The sequence below is a fragment of the Pseudorca crassidens genome, chromosome 11, assembly GCF_039906515.1.
Source record: "Pseudorca crassidens isolate mPseCra1 chromosome 11, mPseCra1.hap1, whole genome shotgun sequence".
Lineage (NCBI taxonomy): Eukaryota > Metazoa > Chordata > Mammalia > Artiodactyla > Delphinidae > Pseudorca > Pseudorca crassidens.
In genome coordinates, this window is record NC_090306.1 from 57178364 (window position 1) to 57197319 (window position 18956).

The 18956-nt window shown below is 38.2% G+C and overlaps 1 protein-coding gene across 1 annotated transcript in view; it reads left to right on the forward strand.

Moving 5' to 3' along the window:
• Positions 1-18956, forward strand: part of CAND1 (cullin associated and neddylation dissociated 1) — a 52130-nt gene that overhangs the window by 5739 nt on the left and 27435 nt on the right. Inside the window, exon 2 of the mRNA XM_067697257.1 lies at positions 16902-17045. Within this exon, the coding sequence (XP_067553358.1) occupies positions 16902-17045 (144 nt within the window). The remainder of the gene's footprint in view (positions 1-16901; positions 17046-18956) is intronic.

Consider the following 18956-nt stretch of genomic DNA (forward strand, 5'->3'; position numbering starts at 1 on the left):
TTAGGTTGTTTCCATCTCCGGGCTATTGTAAATAGAGCTGCAATGAACATTTTGGTACATGACTCTTTTTGAATTATGGTTTTCTCAGGGTATATGCCCAGGAGTGGGATTGCTGGGTCATATGGGAGTTCTATTTGTAGTTTTTTAAGGAACCTCCATACTGTTCTCCACAGTGACTATCAATTTACATTCCCACCAACAGTGCAAGAGGGTTCCCTTTTCTCCACACCCTCTCCAGCATTTATTGTTTCTAGATTTTTTGATGATGGCCATTCTGACTGGTGTGAGATGATATCTCATTGTAGTTTTGATTTGCATTTCTCTAATGATTAGTGATGTTGAACATTCTTTCATGTGTTTGTTGGCAGTCTGTATATCTTCTTTGGAGAAATGTCTATTTAGGTCTGCCCATTTTTGGATTGGGTTGTTTGTTTTTTTGTTATTAAGCTGCATGAGCTGCTTATAAATTTTGGAGATTAATCCTTTGTCAGTTGCTTCATTTGCAAATATTTTCTCCCATTCTGAGGGTTGTCTTTTGGTCTTGTTTATGGTTTCCTTTGCTGTGCAAAAGCTTTGAAGTTTCATTAGGTCCCATTTGTTTATTTTTATTTCCATTTCTCTAGGAGATGGGTCAAAAAGGATCTTGCTGTGATTTATGTCATAGAGTGTCCTGCCTATATTTTCCTATAAGAGTTTGATAGTTTCTGGCCTTACATTTAGGTCTTTACTCCATTTTGAGCTTATTTTTGTGTATGGTGTTAGGGAGTGATCAAATCTCATACTTTTATGTGTACCTGTCCAGTTTTCCCAGCACCATTTATTGCAGAGGCTGTCCTTTCTCCACTGTACATTCCTGCCTCCTTTATCAAAGATAAGGTGACCATATGTGCGTGGGTTTATCTCTGGGCTTTCTATCCTGTTCCATTGATCTGTATTTCTGTTTTTGTGCCAGAACCATACTGTCTTGGTTACTGTAGCTTTGTAGTATAGTCTGAAATCAGAGAGCCTGATTCCTCCAGCTCCGTTTTTCATTCTCAAGATTGCTTTGGCTATTTGGGGTCTTTTGTGTTTCCATACAAATTGTGAAATTTTTTGTCCTAGTTCTGTGAAAAATGCCACTGGTAGTTTGATAGGGATTGCATTGAATCTGTAGATTGCTTTGGGTAGTAGAGTCATTTTCACAATGTTGATTCTTCCAATCCAAGAACATGGTATATCTCTCCATCTATTTGTATCATCTTTAATTTCTTTCATCAGTGTCTTATAATTTTCTGCATACAGGTCTTTTGTCTGCTTAGGTAGGTTTATTCCTAGATATTTTATTCTTTTTGTTGCAGTGGTAAATGGGAGTGTTTTCTTGATTTCACTTTCAGATTTTTCATCCTTAGTGTATAGGAATGCCAGAGATTTCTGTGTATTAATTTTGTATCCTGCTACTTTGCCAAATTCATTGATTAGTTCTAGTAGTTTTCTGGTAGCATCTTTAGGATTCTCTATGTATAGTGTCATGTCATCTGCAAACAGTGACACCTTTACTTCTTTTCTGATTTGGATTCCTTTTATTTCCTTTTCTTCTTTGATTGCTGTGGCTAAAACTTCCAAGACTATGTTGAATAAGAGTGGTGAGAGTGGGCAATCTTGTCTTGTTCCTGATCTTAGTGGAAATGGTTTCAGTTTTTCACCACTGAGGATGATGTTGGCTGTGGGTTTGTCATATATGGCCTTTATTATGTTGAGGAAAGTTCCCTCTATGCCTACTTTCTGTAGGGTTTTTAATCATAAATCGGTGTTGAATTTTGTCGAAAGCTTTCTCTGCATCTATTGAGATGATCATATGGTTTTTCTCCTTCAGTTTGTTAATATGGTGTATCACGTTGATTGATTTGCATATATTGAAGAATCCTTGCATTCCTGGAATAAACCCCATTTGATCATGGTGTATGATCCGTTTAATGTGATGTTGGATTCTGTTTGCTAGTATTTTGTTGAGGATTTTTGCATCTGTGTTCATCAGTGATATTGGCCTGTAGTTTTCTTTGTTTGTGACATCCTTGTCTGGTTTTGGTATCAGGGTGATGGTGGCCTCGTAGAATGAGCTTGGGAGTGTTCCTCCCTCTGCTATATTTTGGAGGAGTTTGAGAAGGATAGGTGTTAGCTCTTCTCTAAATGTTTGAAAGAATTCCCCTGTGAAGCCGTCTGGTCCTGGGCTTTTGTTTGTTGGAACATTTTTAATCACAGTTTCAATTTCAGTGCTTGTGATTGGTCTGTTCATATTTTCTATTTCTTCCTGGTTCAGTCTTGGCAGGTTGTGCATATCTAAGAATTTGTCCATTTCTTCCAGGTTGTCCATTTTATTGGCACAGAGTTGCTTGTAGTAATCTCTCATGATCTTTTGTATTTCTGCAGTGTCAGTTGTTACTTCTCCTTTTTCATTTCTAATTCTGTTGATTTGAGTCTTCTCCCTTATTTTCTTGATGAGTCTGGCTAATGGTTTATCAATTTTGTTTATCTTCTCAAAGAACCAGCTTTTAGTTTTATTGATCTTTGCTATCGTTTTCTTCATTTCTTTTTCATTTATTTCTGATCTGACTTTTATGATTTCTTTCCTTCTGCTAACTTTGGGGTTTTTTTGTTCTTCTTTCTCCAATTGCTTTAGGTGCAAGGTTAGGTTGTTTATTCGAGATGTTTCCTGTTTCTTAAGGTAGGATTGTATTGCTATAAACTTCCCTCTTACAACTGCTTTTGCTGCATCCCATAGATTTTGGGTCGTTGTGTCTCCATTGTCATTTGTTTCTAGGTATTTTCTTATTTGCTTTTTGATTTCTTCAGTGATCACTTCGTTATTAAGTAGTGTATTGTTTAGCCTCCATGTGTTTGTATTTTTTACAGATCTTTTCTTGTAATTGATATCTAGTCTCATGGCGTTGTGGTCGGAAAAGATACTTGATACAATTTCAGTTTTCTTAAATATACCAAGGCTTGATTTGTGACCCAAGATATTATCTCTCCTGGAGAATGTTCCATGAGCACTAGAGAAAAATGTGTATTCTGTTGTTTTTGGATGGAATGTCCTATAAATATCAATTAAGTTCATCTTGTTCAATGTATTATTTAAAGCTTGTGTTTCCTTATTTATTTTCATTTTGGATGATCTGTCTATTGGTGAAAGTGGGGTGTTAAAGTCCCCTACTATGAATGTGTTACTGTCCATTTCCCCTTTTATGGCTGTTAGTATTTGCCTTATGTATTGAGGTGCTCCTATGTTGGGTGCATAAATATTTATAATTGTTATATCTTCTTCCTGGATCGATCCCTTGATCATTATGTAGTGTCCTTCTTTGTCTCTTCTAATAGTCTTTATTTTAAATTCTATTTTGTCTGATATGAGAATTGCTACTCCAGCTTTCTTTTGGTTTCCATTTGCATGAAATATCTTTTTCCATCCCCTTACTTTCAGTCTGTATGTGTCTCTAGGTCTGAAGTGGGTCTCTTGTAGACAGCAAATATATGGGTCTTGTTTTTGTATCCATTCAGCCAATCTGTGTCTTTTGGTGGGAGCATGTAGTCCATTTACATTTAAGGTAATTATTGATATGTATGTTCCTATTCCCATTTTCTTAATTGTTTTGGGCTCGTTATTGTAGGTCTTTTCCTTCTCTTGTGTTTCTTGTCTAGAGAAGTTCCTTTAGCAGTTGTTGTAGAGCTGGTTTGGTGGTGCTGAACTCTCTCAGCTTTTGCTTGTCTGTAAAGGTTTTAATTTCTCCATCAAATCTGAATGAGATCCTTGCTGTGTAGAATAATTTTAGTTGCAGGTTTTTCTCCTTCATCGCTTTAAATATGTCCTGCCAGTCCCTTCTGGCTTGCAGAGTTTCTGCTGAAAGATCAGCTGTTAACCTTATGGGGATTCCCTTGTGTGTATTTTTCCCTTGCTGCTTTTAATATGTTTTCTTTGTATTTAATTTTTGACAGTTTGATTAATATGTGTCTTGGCTTATTTCTCCTTGGATTTATCCTGTATGGGACTTTCTGTGCTTCCTGGACTTGATTAACTATTTCCTTTCCCATATTAGGGAAGTTTTCAACTATAATCTCTTCAAATATTTTCTCAGTCCCTTTCTTTTTCTCTTCTTCTTCTGGAACCCCTATAATTCGAATGATGGTGCGTTTAATGTTGTCCCAGAGGTCTCTGAGACTGTCCTCAGTTCTTTTCATTCTTTTTTCTTTATTCTGCTCTGCAGTAGTTATTTCCACTATTTTATCTTCCAGGTCACTTATCCATTCTTCTGCTTCAGTTATTCTGCTATTGATCCCATCTAGAGTATTTTTCATTTCATTTATTGTGTTGTTCATCGTTGTTTGTTTCATCTTTAGTTCTTCTAGGTCCTTGTTAAATGTTTTTTTGCATTTTGTCTATTCTATTTCCAAGATTTTGGATCATCTTTACTATCATTATTCTGAATTATTTTTCAGGTAGACTGCCTATTTCCTCTTCATTTGTTAGGTCTGGCGGGTTTTTATCTTGCTCCTTCTTCTGCTGTGTGTTTTTCTGTGTTCTCATTTTGCTTATCTTACTGTGTTTGGGGTCTCCTTTTTGCAGGCTGCAGGTTTGTAGTTCCCGTTGTTTTTGGTGTCTGTCCCCAGTGGCTAAGGTTGGTTCAGTGGGTTGTGTAGGCTTCCTGGTGCAGGAGTCTAGTGCCTGTGTTCTGGTGGATGAAGCTGGATCTTGTCCTTCTGGTGGGCAGGTCCACCTCTGGTGGTGTGTTTTGGGGTGTCTGTGGACTTATTATGATTTTAGCCAGCCTCTCTGCTAATGGGTGGGGTTGTGTTCCTGTCTTGCTAGTTGTTTGGCATAGGATGTCCAGCACTGTAGCTTGCTGGTCGTTGAGTGAAGCTGCGTGCTGGTTTTGAGATGGAGATCTCTGGGCGATTTTCGCCGTTTGATATTATGTGCAGCTGGGAGGTCTCTTGTGGACCAGTGTCCTGAAGTTGGCTCTCCCACCTCAGAGGCACAGCATTGACTCCTGACTGCAGCACCAAGAGCCTTTCATCCACACGGCTCAGAATAAAAGGGAGAAAAAGTAGAAAGAAAGAATTAGAAGAAAGAAAGAAAGAAAGGAAGGAGGGAGGGAGGGAGGGAGGAGGGAAGGAAGGAAAAAAGAAAGAAGGAAGATAAAGTAATATAAAATAAAGTAAGATAAAATATGAAGTTATTAAAATGAAAAATAATTCTTAAGAGAAAAAACAAAACAAAAAAGGACGGATAGAGCCCTAGGACAAATGGTGGAAGCAAAGCTATACAGACAAAATCTCACATAGAAGCATACACATACACACTCACAAAAAAAAGAAAAGGGGAAAAAATCATAAATCTTGCTCTCAAAGTCCACCTCCTTAATTTGGTATGATTCGTTGTCTATTCATGTATTCCACAGATGCAGGGTACATCAAATTGATTGTGGACCTTTAATCCGCTGCTTCTGAGGCTGCTAGGAGAGATTTCCCTTTCTCTTCTTTGTTCTCACAGCTCCCAGGGGCTCAGCTTTGGATTTGGCCCCGCCTCTGCGTGTAGGTCGCCGGAGGGCCTCTGTTTTTCCGCTCAGACAGGATGGGGTTAAAGGAGCAGCTGATTCCAGGGCTCTGGCTCACTCAGGCGGGGGGGCGGGGGGCATGGAGTGTGGGGCGAGCCTGCGGCAGCAGAGGCCAGCGTGACGTTGCACCAGCCTGAGGCGTGCCGTGCGTTCTCCCAGGGGAGTGTCCCTGAATCCCGGGACCCTGCACAGGCGGGCTGCACAGGCTCCCTGGAAGGGGGTGTGGATAGTGACCTGTGCTCGCACACAGGCTTTTTGGTGGCGGCAGCAGCAGCCTTAGCGTCTCATGCCCGTCTCTGGGGTCCATGCTTTTAGCCGCGACTCGCGCCGTCTCTGGAGCTCCTTTAAGCAGCGCTCTTAATCCCCTCTCCTCGTGCACCAGGAAACAAAGAGGTAAGAAAAAGTCTCTTGCCTCTTTGGCAGGTACAGACTTTTCCCCGGACTCCCTCCCGGCCAGCCGTGGCGCACTAACCCCCTGCAGGATGTGTTCACGCCGCCAACCCCAGCCGTCTCCTGCGCTCCGACCGAAGCCCGAGTCTTAGCTCGCAGCCCCGCCCGCCCCGGCGGGGGAGCAGACAAGCCTCTCGGGCTGGTGAGTGCCGGTCGGCACCGATCCTCTGTGCGGGAATCTCTCCGCTTTGTCCCCCGCACCCCTGTTGCTGTGCTCTCCTCCGCGGCTCCGAAGCTTTCCCACTGTGCCACCCGCAGTCCCTGCCCGTGAAGGGGCTTCCTAGTGTGTGGAAACCTTTCCTCCTTCACAGCTCCCTCCCACTGGTGCAGGTCCCGTCCCTATCCTTTTGTCTCTGTTTATTCTTTTTTCTTTTGCTCTACCCAGGTATGTGGGGGGTTTCTTGCCTTTTGGGAAGTCTGAGGTCTTCTGCCAGTGTTCAGTAGGTGTTCTGTAGGAGTTGTTCCATGTGTAGATGTATTTCTGGTGTATCTGTGGGGAGGAAGGTGATCTCCGCGACTTACTCTTCCGCCATCTTCGCTCATTTTACCATTATTTTTGCTTCTCTAATTGGATTTACTAAAGATGAATAAGTTCTGTCCTCAGTGAACTTTCAGTCGCCAAGTGTGTGTGTTGCAGTCTGACTGTCTTGCTCATAAGTTTTTGCAGAGCCTGGCACAGTTTCTAATGATGGTACCCCCCAAATACTTGAATAAATCAATGAGATGGCACTGCCTGTAGGTTAATCCACCTGGGACTCCCATAAAAGTCTGAAAGTTAACATCTTAACTTCCTCCTCTCCCACCTTAAACCTTTTTTATTCTTATTTTGTTGTGTTATATTACCATCCACCAAATGTCCCAGTTGGAAAGCTTGATGTCACCCTTTCCGCTTTACCTTAGTTCCCTGGTGAGTATTTCTCAAATTAGTCTCTCTCAGGCCTCTTTTTAATCCAATCTTTTGGTAATTCTTCCATTAGAATTTTCTTTGTAAATATCACAGCTGATCGTTGCGTTTTGCACTAATTCCCATAGACTACGAGATAAACTCTAAACTTAGAGGTTGCCCTCCTAGGCTTACTGAAATTACTCTCCCTCAAATCCCTCACAATCTCCAGGTAACTAATTTAGTGGGTGTTTTCTTTGCTCTTCTATTTGATATGTAATGTAAGCACTGTTTACCACTTTTTTCTTCTTGATATTCTCTTATATGTATAGATGTCCCTCACAGGTTTGGTTTCTTACCATGTAGTGAGGGAGAACACATACTATGGGATATCTCAGTAAGAGGGTGTTAGGACCTATTTGGGTAATTTTTGGAAGGAAGCAGAGGTTTGCTTTAGATTGGATGTTGTCAGAAAGGGGCAATTCTTTTTATTTTTTTTTTTATTATTACTTTTTATACAGCAGATTCTTATTAGTCATCAGTTTTATACACATCAGTGTATACATGTCAATCCCAATCGCCCAGTTCAGTACACCACCATCCCCACCCCGCCAGGGTTTCCCCCCCTTGGTGTCCATATGTTTGTGCTCTACATCTGTGTCTCAACTTCTGCCCTGCAAACCGGTTCATCTGTACCATTTTTCTAGGTTCCAGGTACATGCGTTAATATATGATATTTGTTTTTCTCTTTCTGACTTACTTCACTCTGTATGACAGTCTATAGGTCCATCCATTTCACAACAAATGACTCAATTTCGTTCCTTTTTATGGCTGAGTAATATTCCATTGTATATATGTACCACATCTTTTTTATCCATTCATCTGTCGATGGGCATTTAGGTTGCTTCCATGACCTGGCTATTGTAAATAGCGCTGCAGTGAACATTGGGGTGCGAGTGTCTTTTTGAATTATGGTTTTCTCTGGGTATATGCCCACTAGTGAGATTGCTGGATCATATGGTAATTCTATTTTTAGTTTTTTAAAGAACCTCCATACTGTTCTCCATAGTGGCTGTATCAATTTACATTCCCACCAACAGTGCAAGAGGGTTCCCTTTTCTCCACACCCTCTCCAGCATTTATTGTTTATAGATTTTGAAATGATGGCCATTCTTACTGGTGTGAGGTGATACCTCATTGTAGTTTTGATTTGCATTTCTCTAATAATTAGTGATGTTGAGCAGCTAGCTTTCCATGTGCTTCTTGGCCATCTGTATGTCTTCTTTGGAGAAATGTCTATTTAGGTCTTCTGCCCATTTTTGGATTGGGTTGTTTGTTCCTTTAATATTGAGCTGCATGAGCTGCTTATAAATTTTGGAGATTAATCCTTTGTCAGTTGCTTCATTTGCAAATATTTTCTCCCATTCTAAGGGTTGTCTTTTTGTCTTGTTTATGGTTTTCTTTGCTGTGCAAAAGCTTTGAAGTTTCATTTAGGTCCCATTTGTTTATTTTTGTTTTCATTTCCATTACTCTAGGAGGTGGATCAAAAAAGATCTTGCTGTGATTTATGTCAGAGTGTTCTTCCTATGTTTTCCTCTAAGGGTTTTATAGTGTTTGGTCTTACATTGAGGTCTGGAATCCATTTTGAGTTTATTTTGTGTATGGTGTTAGGGAGTGTTCTAATTTCATTCATTTACATGTAGCTGTCCAGTTTTCCCAGCACTACTTATTGAAGAGGCTGTCTTTTCTCCATTGTATATCCTTGCCTCCTTTGTCATACATTAGTTGACCATAGGTGTGTGGGTTTATATCTGGGCTTTCTATCTCGTTCCACTGATCTATGTTTCTCTTTTTGTGCCAGTATCATATTGTCTTGATTACTGTAGCTTTGTAATATAGTCTGAAGTCAGGGAGTCTGATTCCTCCAGGTCCGTTTTATTCCCTCAAGACTGCTTTGGCTATTTGGGGTCTTTTGTGTTTCCATACAAATTGTGAAATTTTTTGTTCTAGTTCTGTGAAAAATGCCAGTGGTAGTTTGATAGGGATTGCATTGAATCTGTAGATTGCTTTGGGTAGTAGAATCATTTTCACAATGTTGATTCTTCCAATCCAAGAACATGGTATATCTCTCCATCTATTTGTATCATCTTTAATTTCTTTCATCGCTGTCTTATAGTTTTCTGCATACAGGTCTTTTGTCTCCTAGGTACGTTTATTCCTAGGTATTTTATTCTTTTTGTTGCAATGGTAAATGGGAGTGTTTGCTTAATTTCTCTTTCAGATTTTTCATCCTTAGTGTATAGGAATGCCAGAGATTTCTGTGCATTAATTTTGTATCCTGCAACTTTACCAAATTCATTGATTAGCTGTAGTAGTTTTCTGGTGGCAGTTTTAGGATTCTCTATTTATAGTATCATGTCATCTGCAAACAGTGACAGTTTTACTTTTTCTTTTCCAATTTGTATTCCTTTTATTTCTTTTTCTTCTTTGATTGCCGTGGCTAGGACTTCCAAGACTATGTTGAATAATGGTGGTGAGAGTGGACATCCTTGTCTTGTTCCTGATCTTAGAGGAAATGCTTTCAGTTTTTCTCCATTGAGAATGTTTGCTGTGGGTTTGTTGTATATGGCTTTTGCTATGTTGAGGTAGGTTCCCTCTATGCCCACTTTCTGGAGAGTTTTTATCATAAATGGGTGTTGAATTTTGTTAAAAGCTTTTTCTGCATCTTTTGAGATGATCATATGGTTTTTATTCTTCAAAATGTTAATATGGTGTATCACATTGATTGATTTGTGTATATTGAAGAATCCTTGCATCCCTGGTATAAATCCCACTTGATCATGGTGTATGATCCTTTTAATGTGTTGTTGGATTCTGTTTGCTAGTATTTTGTTGAGGATTTTGGCTTTTTTGTTTTGTTTTGTTTTTTGCAATGCGCGGGCCTCTCACTGTCGTGGCCTCTCCTGTTGCGGAGCACAGCCTCCGGATGCGCAGGCTCAGCGGCCATGGCTCACGGGCTCAGCCACTCTGCGGCATGTGGGATCTTCCCAGACCGGGGCACAACCCGTGTCCCTTGTATCGGCAAGCGGACTCTCAACCACTGCGCCACTAGAGAAGCCCTTGTTGAGGATTTTTGCATCTATATTCATCAGTGATATTGGTCTGTAATTTTCTTTTTTTGTGGTATCTTTGTCTGGTTTTGGTGTTAGGGTGATGGTGGCCTCATAGAATGAGTTTGGGAGTATTCCTTCCTCTGCAATTTTTTGGAGGAGTTTGAGAAGGATAGGTGTTAGCTCTTCTCTAAATGTTTGATAGAATTCCCCTGTGAAGCCATCTGGTCCTGGACTTTTGTTTGTTGGAAGACTTTTAATCACAGTTTCAATTTCATTACCTGTGATTGGTCTGTTCATATTCTCTATTTCTTCCTGGTTCAGTCTTGGAATGTTATACCTTTCTAAGAATTTGTCCATTTCTTCCAGGTTGTCCATTTTATTGGCATGGAGCTGCTTGTAGTAGTCTCTTAGGATGCTTTGTATTTCTGCGGTGTCTGTTGTAACTTCTCCTTTTTCATTTCTAATTTTATTGATTTGAGTCTTCTCCCTTATTTTCTTGATGAGTCTAGCTAATGGTTTATCAATTTTGTTTATATTCTCAAAGAACCAGCTTTTAGTTTTTTTGATCTTTGCTATTGTTTTCTTTGTATTTCATTTATTTCTGCTCTGATCTTTGATTTCTTTCCTTCTGCTAACTTTTGGTTTTGTTTGTTCTTCTTTCTCTAGTTCCTTTAGGTGTAAGGTTAGATTTTTTATTTGAGATATTTCTTGTTTCTTGAGGTAGGCTTGTATAGCTATAAACTTCCCTCTTAGAACTCCTTTTGCTGCATCCCAGTTGGATCGTCGTGTTTTCATCGTCATTTGTCTCTAGGTATTTTTTGACTTCCTCTTTGATTTCTTCAGTGATCTCTTGGTTATTTAGTAATGTATTGTTTAGCCTCCATGTGTTTGTGTTTTTAATGTTTTTTTCCCTGTAGTTCATTTCTAATCTCATAGTGTTGTGGTCAGAAAAGATGCTTGATATGATTTCAATATTCTTAAATTTACTGAGGCTTGTTTTGTGACCCAAGATGTGATCTATCCTGGAGAATGTTCCGTGTGCACTTGAGAAGAAAGTGTAATCTGCTGTTTTTGGATGGAATGACCTATAAATATCAATTAAATCCATCTTGTTCAACGTGTTATTTAAAGCTTGTATTTGCTTATTTATTTTCATTTTGGATGATCTGTCCATTGGTGTAAGTGAGGTGTTAAAGTCTCCCACTATTATTGTGTTACTGTCAATTTCCTCTTTTATAGCTGTTAGCAGTTGCCTTATGTATTGAGGTGCTCCTGTGTTGGGTGCATATATATTTATAATTGTTATGTCTTCTTCTTGGATTGATCCCTTGATCATTATGTAGTGTCCTTCTTTGTCTCTTGTAACATTCTTTATTTTAAAGTCTATTTTTTCTGATGTGAGTATAGCTACTCCAGCTTTCTTTTGATTTCCATTTGCATGGAATGTCTTTTTCCATCCCCTCACTTTCAGTCTGTGTGTGTCCCTAGGTCTGAAGTGGGTCTCTTTTAGACAGCATATATATGGATCTTGTTTTTGTATCCATTCAGCAAGCCTGTGTATTTTGGTTGGAGCATTTAATCCATTCACATTTAAGGTAATTATCAATATGTATGTTCCTATGACCATTTTCCTAATTGTTTTGGGTTTGTTTTTGTAGGTCCTTTTCTTCTCTTGTATTTCCCACTTAGAGACGTTCCTTTAGTATTTGTTGTAGAGCTGGTTTGGTGGTGCTGAATTCTCTTAGCTTTTGCGTGTCTGTAAAGCTTTTGATTTCTTCATCAAATGTGAGTGAAATCCTTGCTTCGTAGAGTAATCTTGGTTGTAGGTTCTTCCCTTTCATCACTTTAAGTATATCATGCCACTCCCTCTGGCTTGTAGAGTTTCTGCTGACAAATCAGCTGTTAACCTTATGGGAGTTCCCTTGTATGTTGTTTGTCGTTTTCCCCTTGCTGCTTTAAGTAATTTTTCTTTGTCTTTAATTTTTGCCAGTTTGATTACTATGTGTCTCTGCGTGTTTCTCCTGTATGGGACTCACTGTGCTTCCTGGAGTTGGGTGGCTATTTCCTTTCCCATGTTAGGGAAGTTTTCGACTGTAATCTCTTTAAATATTTTTTCAGGTCCTTTCTCTCTCTTTTCTCCTTCTGGGACCCCTATAATGTGAATGTTGTTGCATTTAATGTTGTCCCAGAGGTCTCTTAGGCTGTCTTCATTTCTTTTCATTCTTTTTTCTTTATTTTGTTCTGCAGCAGTGAATTCCACCATTCTGTCTTCCAGGTCACTTATCCGTTCTTCTGCCTCAGTTATTCTGCTATTGATTCCTTCTAGTGTAGTTTTCACTTCAGTTATTGTGTTGTTCATCTCTGTTTGTTCGTTTAATTCTTCTAGGTCTTTGTTAAATATTTCTTACATCTTCTCGATCTTTGCCTCCATTGTTTTTCCAAAGTCCTGGATCATCTTCACTATCATTCTGAATTCTCTTTCTTTCTATCTCCACTTCATTTAGTTGTTTTTCTGGGGTTTTTATCTTGTTCCTTCATCTGGTACATAGCCCTCTGCCTTTTCATCTTGTCTATCTTTTTGTGAATGTCAGAAAGGGGTAATTCTGTCATTTGACATCTTAATAAATGTTATAAGGAGGGCATAGTAAAGCAGAGGGAAAGCTATAATTGGTAAAGAAGTAGCAGTCACTCATTTAGTTAGGAGGATGTTTGGTATTTTATGTTGCTAAGTGAACTTACCTGAAATGGATGTTCTGTGTGTTTATGCCCAGGAAAAACATATGCTTTCCCTGAAAGCATCAGATCTGTTTGGGTTATTCATTTGGATGTTATCATTGAAGTTTAGGTATGAGCCTTAGAACAGTTCCTGGACTGTAGGGGCTGCTGGGTCACCCCCGCCCCCCGCCCCCGGCAGTCCTTACTTTTGGCCAAGGGCAGACAAAGTTGGTCTGAAGGGCAGTAAGTCACGTTGTTGATGTCTTCAATTTGGTTGGGATTTTGCTGATTAGGATCAGAGGAGTGGCCATTCAGTATAGTCTGTAGTTGAACCAGGCTTGTTAAATCTCTCTTCCTGTGTTGTAAGATGAATGGTTGAACCGTCTAATGTGTGACAGTGGTTATTCAATAACACTAAGACTGGACAGAATGTATACTGACTATAACACCCAAGTCCTGTGGTTTCCCTTCTACTTCTTTGTCCTTTTCCTAACTTATCCTTTACCATCCCCATATCTAATCCATTTCAAAGACCTACAAACTTTAACCTTGTAAATCTCAAATAGGGTTTGTTCTCATTATATTATTCACAGTAGTTACTTATCTAACATGTACTTTTTCTGGAAGACACATCATGGCCTTCTTGTATTTAGGAACACTAGATAGCACTTCAACACCATGCTTGGGGGTCATTTTAAACAGCAAAATTACCAACAGAAAGCACAAACATGCAAAAAAAAAAAAAACAAAAAAAAACACGTGGCTCCAGATAGACTGAGAAGAGGATGCTTGTTTACAGTATGAGAGCTGAAATAGGCAGAGTGTCACCTGGTGCAGTGTCAGCTGGGAGTGTGTGCAGAATGTGTGCTTTGGGTGCTTCAAATATTTCCTGGTTCTTCGCATGTCTGCAAATGTCTTGAAAGCGCTGGAGAATTGATTTGGGGGTTACAACAAATTTTACTCTGCTAATAATGAGAACTGACTGTGTGTACATTTTTTCCGTCTCCATTTATTGTCATAACCCTAATTCTGGCTACCATCATTTCTCACTTAGACTGCTGCATAGCTCTCGTAACTGTTCTCTATCCAGTCTGCTAAATGAAGTTTGGTTCTCTCAAACTGTTTTCCACAGTGTAGATGGAGTAATACTTCTGAAATGTAAATCTGATCATTCCATTTACTCCCCATCTCTACCTCAGATGAGTAGCTTTCCATCACTTTTATTTTATCATTATTATTTTTTAATTTTAAAAAATTGTCTGGCCACGCTGTGCAGCGTGTGAGATCTTAGATCCCAGACCAGGGATCGAACCTGCTCCCTCTGCATTGGAAGCATGGAGTGTTAACCACTGGACTGCCAGGGAAGTTCCTCCCATCACTTTTATTTATTTATTTATTTTAAAACATCTTTATTGGAGTATAATTGCTTTACAGTGATGTGTTAGTTTCTGCTTTATAACAAAGTGAATCAGCTATACATATATCCCCATATCCCCTTCCTCTTGCGTCTCCCTCCCGCCCTTCCTATCCCACCCCTCTAGGTGGTCACAAAGCACCAAGCTGATCTCCCTGTGCTATGTGGCTGCTTCCCACTAGCTGTTTTGCATTTGGTAGTGTATATATGTCAATGCTACTCTCTCACTTCGTCCCAGCTTACCCTTCCCCCTCCCTGTGTCCTCAAGTCCATTCTCTGCGGCTGCGTCTTTATTCTTGTCCTGTCCCTAGGTTCTTCAGAACCATCCTCCCATCACTTTTAGAATAAAGACTAGAATCCTAGTAAGATCTTCAAATCTCTTTAATCTTTTGGCCCCTGCCTACTTGGCCATAACCTCCCCACCCCCCACACACAGTTTCCTTCTCATGCTTAGGATCTCAGTCTTCCCTGATACACAACTTTCATTCCAGTCTAGGTCATGTTACTTTGTTATCCCATTATCTTTTCTTTATGCCATATTCCTTTCCTTCATAGCATTTATCTCAGTTCATAACTACATATGTAAGTACTCATGTATGTAGTTTTAAAAAATCAGTATGCCTCTATTCAGCTGTTATGTAAGTTCCAAGATAGCAGGAAACAACTGTGTTTGCTTTTGCCAGCCCTTGTATCCATAGTACCTAGCACAGTAACTGACAAATAAAATGTTCTCAGTACATAGTGAATGAGTATATACAACCTTTCCCATCTTGACCTCAGCCTACATTTCCATCTTCCTGTTAGGTTTCTATTTCCCTGTGCCTCAGACACACTGAATTGCTTCACTCTGAGGTATTATGCCCCTCACCACCACCACCACCATGCACACAAATACATTTAAAATCCCGAACCAGCTTTCCTCATGCAAGCCCTGGTAATCCTTTGAGATCCAAACTAACTATCGGTTCTTTGGTGTGATCCTTGCCAAACACCCTTGAGTGTTTTAGAAAATTTGTGTGAGATTATTCCATTTACCTGTCTGCTGTGTTAGATGAATAAGTTAAGAGGGGACTGAGTATAAATTTATCATCTCAGCCCTTAGCCCCATACCTAAAGCAGTAAATGCCTAAGAGACGTTTTACAAATTGACTTTTGAATCTTCCATAGACAGCTTTCAAACTGGTCAAACAATTTCCTTATAAAATTTATAGTGCAAACCTTTTAACACATGAACAGAAGGAACTTTCTGGTTTCAGGGTCACAATTAAAAAGTAGTTCTTCTTATAACCTCATACTATCTCAATCCAGGTTTTCTGAGTTTAAAAAATATTATCTATTGCTAATTTTGCCGGTGCTCATTTCAACTTTCAAAAAATGTTTAACCGTTAATTATTGATTTTTGAAAATCAGTAGACTTGTTTATTAGAGTATAAGCTCTCTGAGGCTAGGAGTCAAGACTTACGTCTTATCTTTTCTTTGCTCATAGTCCAGCCTTTGTAGCATCATAACAGGCAGTGAATAAATAAATGGTAAATAAAGGAAGGAATCTGTGTACCAGTATAGTTTCTTCAGAACTATAAAGTAACTTTTTTTTGTATTGGGATTACATGCTTTTTTACTTAAATTGATGATCACTATGTTTTCTCTTCAACCAGATGATTAACATTTCAGGGGTTCTTAGAGGTCCTAACTGGTATGGTTGTTTAATGGATTTTATCTAAGTAAAATACTTAAGGTGCTTTTCATGCTTTGTGTGTAGAAGTGCCTGCATTAGTGTTCTATTCAGTTGTTCTTTTAACTTTCTAGAATATTGTGTGGTTTTAATTTCATTTTGTCATCATATAAAATGGGGAGGGGCTTCCAATTAGAAGAACGATGTTAATTTTTAAAAGGCCCATGCTTAATTTACCTTGTCTTATCCCAATTTGAACATATGCTTTTCTTTATAAGCAGTTTAATAAGACTTGATAAGAATTGTGCTTGCGCATAGTTTAAAACTTTGTCCTTTGGTAATGGTTCTTAAGGAAAGGGGGCTGTATGTCTGTTGGAATAACTTTTGGAATCACCTCTTCATCGTTTTGAAAATACATTTGATCCTGGTTGTGGGATTTGGGGTGGAGGTGAGAATTTGCATTTTGGAATTTTCCCAGTGATTTGTAATATGTAACTCCCAATCCAACAACACAACAGTATTACACAGGAAGGTATTCTTAATGTTAGTTAAAGACTTCCTAGATAAAATTCAAATCACATGCAACGAAAAAGTAAAGAGGAGCTTTTCTTCCCCTAAAAGCAGTGATGCAATTACAGCTGACCCCTGAACAATGGGTTTGATCTGCACGGGTTCACTTATATGGGAAATTTTTTCAATAAATATGTACTACATGTACTACACGATCTGTGGTCAGTTGAATCTGCAGATGCAGAAGTGCAGATGTGGACGGTGACTGTAAAGTTATACATGGATTTTTAGCGAGGTGGGGGGAGGGTGACCCCCTTGACCGCCACGTTGTTCAGTGGTCAACTTTATTAGAATGAAAGAGTATTCATTGAAGGTCCGGTCAGTAAATTTGAAATCAACACTAACCCGGGGAAAATAATTTTAGCCAATGATACCTTGTTTAGAAGACTAGATCAGGACTTAGATATGAATGATAGCATTGGATTTGAAAACTGTGATTTTTTTTTATTAGTGCTTAAAAAATTTTAATTACCAACAAATTTTAATTTTTTGACAGGTTTATGGCTACAAATGATTTGATGACAGAACTGCAGAAAGATTCCATCAAGTTGGATGATGATAGTGAAAGGAAGGTAGTGAAAATGATTTTGAAGTTACTGGAAGATAAAAATGGAGAGGTACAGAATTTAGCTGTCAAATGGTAAGTTGTTTTTTACTTGCTTCCTACCGCCTTCACTTTCCTTTAAAAAATTCAGTGTAATAACTGGTAGATTATCTTAGTCTTGTACTATGTCTTTCTGGAGTTTTTCTTTAGAATTTGTAGGTGATTTGGTTTAGTATTTGTACTTGGTACATGAGACACATTTCCTTATATGTAGTTTCTGTATTGGCTGGACATGTTATTTTAATGTTTATGAAATACATGTAGGAAACTCCAGAAAGAGTAATTCTCTTACTTGTTTGGCCAGGTTTTTTAGCTAGGTTAAAAGGCCTATCCATCTCTGTATTCCGGGGAGGAGGGGTGGTTTTAAGAACCAATGACAAGGAAGTAAAAAATAAGACTTGATAAAGGATAACAACAGTTAAAACCATAGTTTAATTGACACTGATGATACAGTAGTTACAAAGAATCTCCTAAAAATTGAGAATTCCAGTTACCTTTGTGTGTATGGTGCATTGACAGCATCTTGTTAGGTGTGATATTGACCACTGGACTCTTATTCTTAGTTAAAGGTACAGAATTTGAGTTCTTGGTAAATTGTATTAGTGCATCTATTTAATTTATGCATACCAAACATTAGAAACCCTTAAAAATTTATAAGTAAGTTATTAGTAAGTATAACTTCTGGTTTCATATAAAAATTAAATTATAGAATTTTATGTCATTTTGTATGGCATATAATATCTGGTATCAATTTAAATAAAGTATTGTCTCATTACCTTTGTTGGATTTTCTTATAAAGGTTTTACATTTATTTTAGGCTAAGCTTTTACATATCCTCTGTAAAAAGAGGCAAAAGTATGAGAAATCATTGGTCAGCATAGAATTTCTAGACATGTAGTACAACTTGCTTTAACTTGGAACATTAGCAAGTTTAAAATCAAATGGGTCTTCAAAAAATGGTAAATTGCAGAATAATGCGAATGAGTCTAGTTTTACTTAAATAATTTTTTTTCATCTTTTGTTTCTTTTGCCATGTGCTTATTAATAAACAAAATTGTTTGGTTCAAATTATGTGCTGAGCAATAAGCAGCCTTTAAAAATGATAATAAAATGTAGGCTTTGTCCCAGATTGAGAGGTGAGAGGTACACAGGTCTTTATTCACTTGAGTATGAAACTTGTTAGAAACCTGATCGTTTGAGCTTTTGATGATCTTTTATACTTAAAATTTAACAGGTTGGGGGGAAAATGATGTATATTCAGGAAAATAAGAAAGGAATTAAGATATTAACAAAAGTAATATATTAGGTGATAAAACCCAAGAACTGATTCTTGGAGGAGGGAAAATCCTAATAGATAGAAATTGGAAAATTTATCAAAGAACTCATCACCCAAAAGAAACTCATGCCCAGAAATCTTTCACACAACTCTTTGAAACCTCGAAGAGCAGATAATTCCAGTATAGATAGTTTTTGAACTATTTCAGAACATAAAGTATGAAAACTTTCCAGTCTTATTTTTAAACCAAATACTGATGATAAATTCTGACTAAATACAACACTAAAAAAGAAAACTACACACCAGTTTCATTTAAATGTTCAAAATAAAATCCAACAATACATTAAGTATAATATACTTTGACCAAGTGAGGTTCATTCATCCCAAGAGTATAAGGACAGTTTAATATTATGTGCTTTATTAATATTTTTATTCCATCATGTTAATAGATCAGAGGAAGAAAAGAATAATGTAAACAGTAAGAATTCAATGAAGGAACTGGATGTAAAATTAATGAACAGAAATAAGTAGCCTTCACATAAGCAAATAACCAGTTAGAAGATATGGAAACAAATGTCCATTTATTATAGTAACAGAAAGACAAAATGCCTAGCAATAAATGTGACAAGAAATGTTACAGTGGTGACCTTGGGTGGGGGTGTTGCATGGTT